General features: G+C 34.5%; 1 protein-coding gene across 2 annotated transcripts; it reads right to left on the bottom strand.

Moving 5' to 3' along the window:
- Positions 1-2,171: 2,171 nt before the first annotated feature.
- On the bottom strand, positions 2,172-8,354 carry LOC113226006. Of its 2 annotated transcripts, XM_026458509.1 has the most exons (3): positions 8,323-8,354; positions 8,090-8,150; positions 2,172-5,735 (listed from the first exon to the last, which is right to left on the bottom strand). In XM_026458509.1, the coding sequence occupies exon 3, from the start codon at positions 5,724-5,726 to the stop codon at positions 2,229-2,231; it is 3,498 nt and encodes a 1,165-aa protein (XP_026314294.1). In that variant the 5' UTR covers positions 5,727-5,735; positions 8,090-8,150; positions 8,323-8,354; the 3' UTR covers positions 2,172-2,228. The 2 variants fall into 2 exon arrangements, with proteins under 2 accessions (XP_026314294.1, XP_026314295.1); XM_026458510.1 differs by lacking the exon at positions 8,323-8,354 and having other exon boundaries at positions 8,090-8,163.
- Between the last annotated feature and the right edge of the window lie 2,647 nt (positions 8,355-11,001).

The following is an 11,001-nucleotide window of genomic DNA, read 5'->3' as shown; positions in this document are numbered from 1 at the left end:
AGTCGTGTGACATCATTAAATATGCCTCAAATATGATTTTGTTCAAATGGTCAAAACCAGTTACATAGTAGTTTCTTAAACTTATCTGAGCTCATAAGTGGATTTTTCAATGACGATGTAAGTGGTTTTTCTATATTATGTGAGTGAACGCTTTATTATATTATAGTTACACTTGATGATGTAGCGGACATTCTAAGCAGTTGTCACATTGGAGCACAACGCCAAAAAAATACAATATAAAAACCTAAAAATTGGGCCAAAAATTAGATGAGTATGGTAGTTTTGGCCCAATACCTAAAATTTAGTAACTGCGCAGTGTGATCGACTTTTACGCTATCGTATCTTTAATTTTAAATTGATTTTACGTAACCAGTACATGTACCATGTAGGTCTCGCGAAAATAACATACCACGTAAGCATAGCTGTTGTTGCTTATGAAATGTATATACGTAGCGAAATTAAAACTCGATTTCGATATGAAGTTCATTCGAATCATAAACATTCATGTCGATTTCAATTCCATCATGGGTAAAATATTAAAATAATTTAAAAACGGTAACAGATGATATTTGGTTGTAATTTCGCTGTATATACATTTAATTATAATCTACCACCACCAATCTTTCTGAAGTTTCATGAAGTATCTGCCAATATGACTACTTTATCAGATTTAGTCGTAAGACTAGATTTAAGATAGGCAATAAAGATGTTGCCATCATATTTTTATGTTTTATTATATTATATCCCATAAGAGTATTTAATTTCACATGACAGAATTCCACTCGGAGTCATTGTCTTCATCGAAAGTTTTCATACATTCTTCTATAATGTTCGTTGAAGACATACCGATAAATTCGGAGATGTTTTGCCAGGTCGAGCAGTCTGTTAAACTCATCAAATCAAACTCCAGTTTTGCAGCTTCTTCTGAAAAATTTTAATATAAAAGAAGGCACCACTTAAAGGCTCAACTTATTTTGCGGCGGAACGGAATGCGAGTGAATTTTGGTAACGATATTGTACATAGCATAATAAACTGTACGGTATGTGGTACACATCGAGTATTTAAATTGATATGAGGCCATCGAGGATATAACCATTGTACAGCAATTCTAATTTTAAATGTTAGGTAGGTTAGGTTAGTTATTCTAGTACTATTTCAAAACTTACCTCTCAATTTATTCAAATTGTCGACAACAGTCCTTAAATCACATATGTTATTTTCAATCTTTTTGAAGAAAGGTTCTATTTCAATTGAAGATTTTTGCGCGACGTCGTCCAACGTGACGGACTCTTTTGGAGTCACGTAAGCAGATAACAGGTCGTCACTTTCCACTTTGTATGGTGTGAGCTCATCCACTTGTTTAAAATTTTTAGTCGACTTGTTCATAATGAATAATAGTTATTGTAATCAAACATCAATTTAAAGTGTTCTTCAACAAATTGCTCGCTCCCTGTAAGAGAATATTCCCGCCAAATTATACTTTTTATTGCCTAATTCCTGTTTCGCCATCATTCAGCCCATTTATTTGTTCTTTTTACACATATTTTTATTTTTAAAGAAAAGAAAGAAACAATTTTATTCAGCTTTTTTTTTTTTTTAATTTATTCAATTTCAAAAACATTAACTATTTTATTACATTAACACATTAGCTTATTATAATTATAGAAAAGAAATTAATGATTAACAAATTATAACCTGAAACGAATCCAACTCGGCATATTATATCACAGCTCGACTGCTGATGATGGCAGAAATATGGAGATGGCACGAAAATACTAATGATAGTTAACAGAAGATTAACAGTAACTAAAACCAAATAGGAATATTACTAACAATTCATGAATTGAATGTATGAAATAACTGCATTTGTTAGGACATACTAGAGGCTGCCATTATTGCCGCAAACAATTTCTTTTAATTACTTTACTCCACTTAAATAACCAAAAAAAGCTTATTGTTTATTTTTTTAAGTTTTGTTTTTCTTTCTATAAGGAGAAAGAAAAATAAAAGAAAACATAATTATTACCTAGACGCTTAATTGGAGCTATAGATAGTACAGTAACCTTCTGTTTTATTTTAACTTAAATTGAATTTTATTAGGTAGTTTAAATAAAAGAGCTTTTAATTTTTTATTTCATATCTCTTAATTTTTTATTTAATAGTTCATACCTCATACTCAACCGATGTGTACAACATAAATATTTCTTAATATTCTAAAAATAACGTTCTAAAAATTTTGTGCAACTTTCTCTCTATAAAAATGCATTTTCACTTCCAGTGACGGGTGGGATTCTATTTTATCGCGAATTTGCTTGACTATGTCGTTAGCTTCGCAACCCCAATATGAAGGAAAACTTTTCAAAACCATTAGGAAGCATTTTGGACATTTATCACAATTGTCAAGTATATTGTTTAAAATGTCAAAGTAAACCATACCATGCACATTTGAACCAATACCTAATAATGCGTTGCCGAATAGTAAGTTGATGGAAGGAAAATATTCTTCAAGGTCCGCTTTTAAATAATTTATGCAAGCTTGGGCAAAATCCTTAGTCACGTTCAAGAAGAACGGATTCCATTGACTGTCATTGTCAGCCATGTAGTAATGGTCTCGTTGTGTTTTATTTACCTCGATAGCATCTAATATGTCTTTGTGACTATCCAGGAGTTTCATCAAGGTAGCTGTCAATTTCCAAGTACGTAACAGAACGTAAGTAGTTTTAGTCGGCAATTTTTCTTCAAGTTTGTTCGCTATATCGGCAAACAATTTAATGGGAAGTACCATTTTTTCCATAAAAACATAAACGAAAAGTCCTTTACGAAGTTCCTCTAACACATTGGTCATGTTTATTTTGACAATACAGCAGCCATCTTTGTCCGGTTCTTCCCAAAGTGGCAAACAACGTTCTAACAACGGAAGAAAAACTTTGTTATATCTTAGTGTCTGTGCTTCTTCATCTTTCACACAGAGCATATACGATGACAGAATGTCACCAGCATATAATGTTTTTGTAAAATTTTCGAGATCCTTCTGTACCACATCAGTAATGAAATCGTAATCCAAATATTCCATAACTTTTTTGAAATAGGATTTTATACTATCTACAAGACCCACGTAATCAGCTTTGGGTGGTAAAGAACTCAAACATTTGTAGCTCTTCATACAGAATTTTCCTCTAACACAAAACGGCACCAAATCTACTGAGCGTTTATTATTACTCAAGATAAGGTATATAGTCTTGTCTTCCTCAGACGAGAGATTGTCAATAAACGTGCTAAGTAGATCCCAAATGTTTTCTGCTTCTTTATCATCTTTTTGTTTACATAAAAGTTCAAAAGTGCGCTTGAATAGTGCAGAACGTATACTTGCGTTATTATTTCTTTTCCATAGATCAGCAAACACTTGTTTAATTTCTCTAGGTTGCAGTTTGTTAAAAGCTAGAGTGAGACCATGCTTCTGTACGGATACAGGTGATTCTAACAACTTTGAGAGCATTTCGCGGCTGCGTTGGGAACTTATGTTGTACGCGACTGCAGTTAAAGAGGGTAGAGCAAATTGTAAATAATCGCCTCGTGCATAGCATAATACTATGTTTGGAGACACGAGTGGTCTGGCTAGGTGCATGTATTTGGCAAAATATTTACGCAAACTTAGAAGAAGTTCATCGTCTTCGCTCCAATTTATTTTAGTTTCGGTAGGAGCATATTTCTGTAGTATTTCCGTTAAAGGCTTCTGGGGCAACAGAGTACATATAGCTCGTGTCAAGGCTTTGTGGCCATTTGTTTCGTTAAGTTTTGCAAGATAATCAGTTGTCCACTCGCTAGTTACGGATTGCGGGAAATATATTCGCAGCTTGCGGAGTAGATGTGTTAGAGTCGCGTTATCATTGTACCGTACTGAGTCAACCTCAGCTTTGTTGCGAAGTAGCAGCTTTGGGTCATGTTTGATAGCATTGATTAGGGATTGTTCACATGTATACAGCGCAAGAGATTCTTCAAACATTGCTTTGCGCCACTTGTTGTTTTTAGTATATAACGATGACAACGAAATTTTCCAATCATTTTCTTGCTTGATTTTAATTAACTCCCTAATTTTATCTAGTATTTCTGGGAATTCTACGAGGTCTCGCTTCCAATCTATTAAGACATACATTATATTTTCAATCAGTTCACGGGCTTCACTGAAGTGGGTCTCATTCGCCACAGTTTTGTTTCTTAATTTTGTCATTTGGATGTTGTATAAATAGTTGAAAATCTTTGGTTTTTCTTCTACCTTCAATTTACTTTGCAATTTATTCATCGAATTGAAACTGAATTTCTTTGCAACTATTTCCGGAACTTCTTCGCCGTGGAGAATATTATAAGCAATTATGGCTTCAATGTATGGCTGGACAAAGTTATCACTATTTTCACTGTAAACTTCCATGCTGTAAAAAATAGTATTCAACAGTGTCCATGTTTTTTTATCGTAATTGTGAGTGTCGGTCATTGAAAGAATTTTATTTACAAATGTGAGCTTGAACTTGAATGGTTCGTTCATGTGTTTATCATGATAGTACTGCAGTAGTTCATGCACGTGCTGTGGATTTCGTTTAGCACAAAACAAAACTACGGAAAACATGGAGTTCCTCTCATCGGGTGAAGATTCGATTCGAATGAGTTTTTTAATTTCCGAAAATGCTACATCGAATGGAGCAAAACGATACCATCTATAAATGTTACTGCTGCAGTTACTGTTGTCAAAAACACTTGCTTTATGATAAGGAATAGCAATAGGTGGATCTTTGAATGGCCTTTCTATGAAGAATTCCTTGACGAATTCAAATTTTCCTTCGTTTGGCATATGTTTGATGAAAATTTTGACGTTGTCATAATTAAACCAATATCGTAATTTGTCATTTTCCATATGCTTTAACATAAAACCTTTAATTTGCTCTTTCTTCATATGTTTCACAAAAGTTGGCAAGTGAATATTGTGTGCGTATATTTCGAATTTATCTTGAATTTTTTGAGGACATTTCGCCATAATTATTTGTGTCGCCTTAGGCCCAAATTTAGGCATTTGATGTATTTCTAAATTTTCTACCGTATTTAAAAACAATTCTGTATCCGTTTTTAATAAAAACATAGCGCGTTCTATTTTGTCCTTTTTCCAGTATGAGATAGCATCCAAAGCTTGTTTGAACACAGTAAAACCCCTTTCACTAAGTCTTTTGAATTGGTGATTTCCAATATCGTGAGTGCGTGCCTTAAGCTCTTCTTCAATTAAGGCTGGTGAGCACTGCGACAACCATTTTTGAGCTTTTTTTAGATCTGTTTTCTTGTAATATTTGTAGAATTCATCGATTCTAGCTGCGTTTTTAAGATTGAGTCTAATGTGCAGCATCAGTTTGTGACTTGCTTTGGTAGTCATCTGCGGAAACAGTTGCGTGTGCAGATAGTCTGGATTAATTATGTCTGCAAACTGCTGTTCAGTCACAAGCCACAAGCTTTGCTTGATCGCTCGAGATACATACAGCATGTCTTCGCTTTTCAGCACTTCAAGTATGTATTCTACATTCATTTGCCTACTAGCTATATCAATTTTAAGCAAGTTCTCTAAGTCACTATCTTCCGGATTAAGTTTTTCCGGTTTAACTCCATCTGCAATTGCTTTTTCCAAAAGTTTATTATGATTGCGATGTTTTGATCCCAGCGTATCTCCTTCTAGTGATAGTGGCGCCATTTTGGCGCGCTGGAAAGGAAGAATGAAAAATTATACTATGATATGATAGAGTTCTTACTATTACATAGTGTGAACTATACGTATGTATAATGTGCATTGATCTGATGGGGGACATGACAATTTTTTACACGCGCATTGCTAATGTTATACAATAAAATATTAATAAACGTTCCGAAACTATGTGCTATGAAGTGATAGATGATACAAGGCAGGAAATAAATCACATTTATTAGAAACATCTGTTTCGCCCAAACAAAATAAATAGATTAATGTAGTAATCGTGCTTTGAAGAAGATATTCATAAAATTTTAAGAAAATTATGCAAAAAAACAATTACGTATTTTTTAAATAATTAATATTATTGTGTGTGTGTGTGACACGCAAAATAGGCGCCTTGACGTCGAGTTGCGGACACTAGCCCGTTACACCAAGTACCAAGTGTGTGTGTGAGTGGCGGAAAGAACAAGTCGTGCGCCTGATGGTAAGCTACACGCCTATCCATAACAGTTGCAGTGCCACTCAGAGCTTTAATTCGCAAAGATTTGAGGGGCACTGCCACTGCGCACGTCACCCTGAGATATAAGTTGACAAGTCCCATGTGATAAAATATCTATAAATATAGGTACTTTCACTTATTTAAAGCGTACATTAGAAATATCGTATTTGTACCCGTACGTTGTTCAACCCGACTGTAACGAAATACCTCCTACGTACGTCATAAAAATAGCTATGTATCTATTGTAATAATATATAAAACTCTACATTAAAATGTCATACAAACAGCAAATCTTCGATAACTATCTAATCACATAGATACGATTTTACGAAGGCTAAATGTAAAGACTAACAATCAATACTCTTGTAACAATAATGTATTTTATGTAGGTACTTATTTAGGTTCAAAAAGGAAAACTCAACAACCTTCAAACTACATAGGATAATTGTAATCGATAAATCTAACCACAAGTTCACACGACGTGTTCAGCGATGACTTCTCTATTGCGATCAATGGCGAAGTAAGGAGTAAAATAAAACTTCTCAAGTTGCGTAATCTACAGCAAATACAGGGAGAAGGAAAACTCATCGTAACTATTTCTTATCGATATTTCTTTCTGTTTACAAAGAATGTTTCATTTATTCATCTATCCCTACTTTTTTGGTTCTTGATAATATTTGTTTTAGAGTAATCAATCCGACTCTGATACTTTCGGAGAGCACTTGTCCATGGAGACCACGACTCCTATAGTGCATCTAGACTAGACTCCATAGTACGTTCTACGCAATAAGTTATATCGATCAGGTCCAGCGATTGTCGTTTTGAAAAAACATTGTCAAAGCCTGCTTCCCACACGAAGTGATTTGAAAAAAAAAACTAAATTCCGTCTACGACAAAAATGGCTACTAAAAGTTTACAGTACGTTACGATATAAAGAAGGCAGTACTTCGAATTAAAATTAATATTTTTGCTCAAGTATATCAAGTATATATAAGTATTTGTTATTATCGGTATCAGTCACCGGATAAAGAAGGTATAACGATCACCGGATAAAGTATGTTCAGCATTTGTTACATTCTATATTAGTTATAATTATTAATACAAATTGTGAAAATTTTTAGGAATCGTGTTTTCACGCCGTATATTCAGTGTTTATCCTCAATTTTACTATATATTTTTTCCAAAGTGATTGATTCAACACTTTGAATGTTATGCGGAATCAACCAAAGCCATTTGAGGTGAATAGTACAGCAAAACAAAATTTATAAGTGTGGGTATAAAACGAAATGAACAAAAAAAATTTAAGAGACTGGTTCCTAACTCGACAAGCCTCTGTTGTAGGTGTTCAGTTATAAAATAAGTAGCGATGACCCTGGTTTGGCACAGACGCACGTTCGTGCCGTCAGGTCAAAGGAACTTTCATTTGTGTTCGATCTTTGTAATACTAATTATAGTATTTTAATAAATCTTACAAAATTTTCTTAACTTACAGTATACGTGTATCTTGCTGCGTATACAGTTGAAACAAAATGTAATTACCAGAAATCACGCTAACGGCTACGGAACTCTATTAAGGGCATGCCGTTAACGTTCTATCTTTATGTATATAATTGTATTAGGTACGTGATAATATTTATGAAAAAATTATTATATTAAAATTTAAATTATTAAATCAGTTTATGAAAAACTATTTTGATTCATTTTTATTTCTACCATTTTTATATTTTATTCACAACAATTGGACATAGGATGACAATGATAGGTAAAAAAGAATGCCGGGTGGATGATGTCATGCAGTGAAGGACGCAAATTGCACAATATTAGGAATCACTAGATCCGATAAAAAACAGGAAATGATATTAACAACCTTTGAAGAGCTGCTTGTCCGTTTTTCTCCAACTTTTCAGCTTTACAGACGGCTAAGAGACCTAATAAACAAAATAGAATATATGAAAAGTGAGTGGGCGGTATCTAATCTACACATTCACAATGATTATTTTTATAAATGTAGTTAAGATACCTGGCTAAGTGCTCGTTGTACATACAATCGAATTATCAAAAGGTGATAAAACATTCAAGTAGGTAGTAATAATTACTTACAATTTTTATCTCCCAAAACACGTCCCACCAACTTCTGCCGAAATTATGAATGACAATAAGTTTTATATGTATGAACTAATTTGTGGAATGAACCGATGAATCACCTTCAAATGGCATCAAACCTTCGTCACCATAGAACATTTCCGTTCATTCGCTGAAAAGCGAGTGAATGAAAAGATCGTAGTGATGTTCTTCTATATAGACGTTAAATTTATGGATGTCGATATTTAAATAAAACACAACCTAAGTTTTGTTTCTCATGCATGTTTTTATAACTGGCAAACCAAATAACTTTGATAAAAATAATGAAAAACTTTCGTGTCTTATGGTCGGTACAAGCGAAGAAGAAAAAATGTGTTTTTTAATAACTGCGTAATGGAAATGTAATCGTAATTAGAATACATAATGTAAAATAATATATAAGTGTAAGTAAACATCGTAAATAATTAATTAAATGCGCTTAAAAGGACAACGTTAGAATTTTGATTCAAATAGGATTATTTCGAAAACTTACGAGCATTTATACGTGTGTTTAAGTATAAAAAAAATCTTGCGTATTCATCACAGAATCACATGCTTATAGACGTATTCATCAACAATTTATAAGCTTATTTCGGACTACATTCCACTTTTTTGTTTGTATTGTACCATTATACCGTAACTCACACAAAGCGGGAACGCGGTCAGCATTTTGGGCATTTTGCGGCGAGGATCCAATTTCACCTTTTCAATCTAACTCCAGTTAAAGTATTTACTATTACTTTATTGGCTTATAATCTATGTCAGTCTTTGTAACATTAGACTAATAATAAATAATTATAACTTTTTTATTAAAAAAACCGACCTCTCATGTTTGCGTAAATATCCGTTTTTACTGTGTTCGCTACATCAATTTGTCAAGTTTTATCAGATAACGGGAAGTGGGCGAAATCCGATAAACCGGATTCATCCCCTATTTCCTACCCTTAGAGAAGAAATATATTCTTCAAATTTGAATGGGACCACTATCGAGAAACCCCCTTTCCAACAAAAATAGAATCATCGAAATCGGTTGACAAATGTCGTAGTAATTGCGGAACATGCAAAAAAGTACACTCGAATTGAGAACCTCCTACTTTTTGAAGATGGTTAGAAATATTATTGAAAAACAAATGCTATTTTAATAACAATAAATATTTTTTCGTTGCTATCTTCAATAGCAAATTGTTGTTTGATGGATGCAATAAAAACGCTAAACCTCAATAAAAAGCTTTTGGGTAAGTTTCGTCATAATTTGGTTGGACTGAGCGAAATAACTCAGTAGCTAATGGTCTTGGGTGTGGTGCAAAAGGTCATAATGTAGGGCAATCTCGTTATACGTCGAATTATTCAGATTTCAATTTCATTTCAAGTTGCATTCATCAATGCAAGTAGCATTGATGAAGGCAACTTCCATTTAGATATGTATAGTAGATAAGTAGGAAATATTAAAATAATTTAAAATACCTAGTCGGTAATTTATTTTATACGTTACCGTTTTGATCCTAAGATATGGCATAACGACTTCTATCACCTTATGAGATTATAGTTCGAGTAATCAAGTCATTGAGAAAAGGTGAGAAATAAAAAAGAAACTTCAGAGTCTGGTAGCTATAAAGGTACTTGCTGAGTGAAAAGCATTATAGATCTCTCACAGGTGTCGCTTACGCCGATGAAAGCCTAAAAAACTAAACACAAAAGATCAGTAAGAAACAGAGAAAACTGCCTCTGTGGCCGAACGGTTATCATTCAGACAGCACCATCAATGCTTTTTTATATTTTAAAGTTAAGTATCTGAATGCCCAACGCATGTAGCACTTTTTTAACTGCCTCGGTAGCCGAACGGAACAGTGGTCCCGTGTTCGATTCCCGGGCCGGGAGAAATATTTGTATGGCTTATATTTAATTCTCTCATGAGTTTGGGTGTAATTTGTAGTTATCTATGTGTGTGTCTATGGCATCCGCGATATTCTCGAGCAAAGATTCGTTGAATTGGAACCCACTGATGACGTCGACGAGGCCCTGCAAAACGTGGTTGAAACCTTGACGACAGAGGGCATCAAATTTTGCGGATTTCAGCGTACAGATACGAAGTGCAAACTCTCGGATGAGACTCTTCGGCTAATGACTAAACGACGAAAAGACACTCGGGCCACTTCGTCAGAGCGGTCAGACCTCAACAAGAAGATTGCGAAGATGGTACGGCGAGACCTACCTCTAGTACACGCCTCATTGAGGAGGCAATAGTCCGAAACCGAGGGTCCAAAGTGTTCACTCAGCAGCCTGGAATGAGCCACATGAAAAAAATTACAACACACGATGGTTGAACCATAACGACGAAGCCGGAGATGCTCACCGAGATAGAAAACTTCTTTGGCCGGTTATACGCTGCACATGTTCCTCGTACCATACACGACAACCATGATCCCAGAGCCGCCCTGATGCGCCACTATACCGTCGACCTGCCAGATATGAGCCAAGACGAGATCGTATTGGTTATAAAACAGCTCGAAAATGGAAAAGCCCCTGGTGAAGACGGAGTTACTTCAGAACTTCTGAAGTCCGGAGGAGTTCCAGTCATCAAGGAACTACAGAACCTATTTAACTCCGTCATTCAATGTAGGAGAACTCCTAAAATGTGGACCAGGAGTATAGTAGTTC

The sequence above is a fragment of the Hyposmocoma kahamanoa genome, unplaced genomic scaffold, assembly GCF_003589595.1.
Source record: "Hyposmocoma kahamanoa isolate Upper Pololo Valley unplaced genomic scaffold, ASM358959v1 180, whole genome shotgun sequence".
In the NCBI taxonomy this organism is placed as follows: domain Eukaryota; kingdom Metazoa; phylum Arthropoda; class Insecta; order Lepidoptera; family Cosmopterigidae; genus Hyposmocoma; species Hyposmocoma kahamanoa.
The sequence above is the reverse complement of the archived record's forward strand: the minus strand, read 5'-3'. Positions and strand labels throughout refer to the sequence as shown.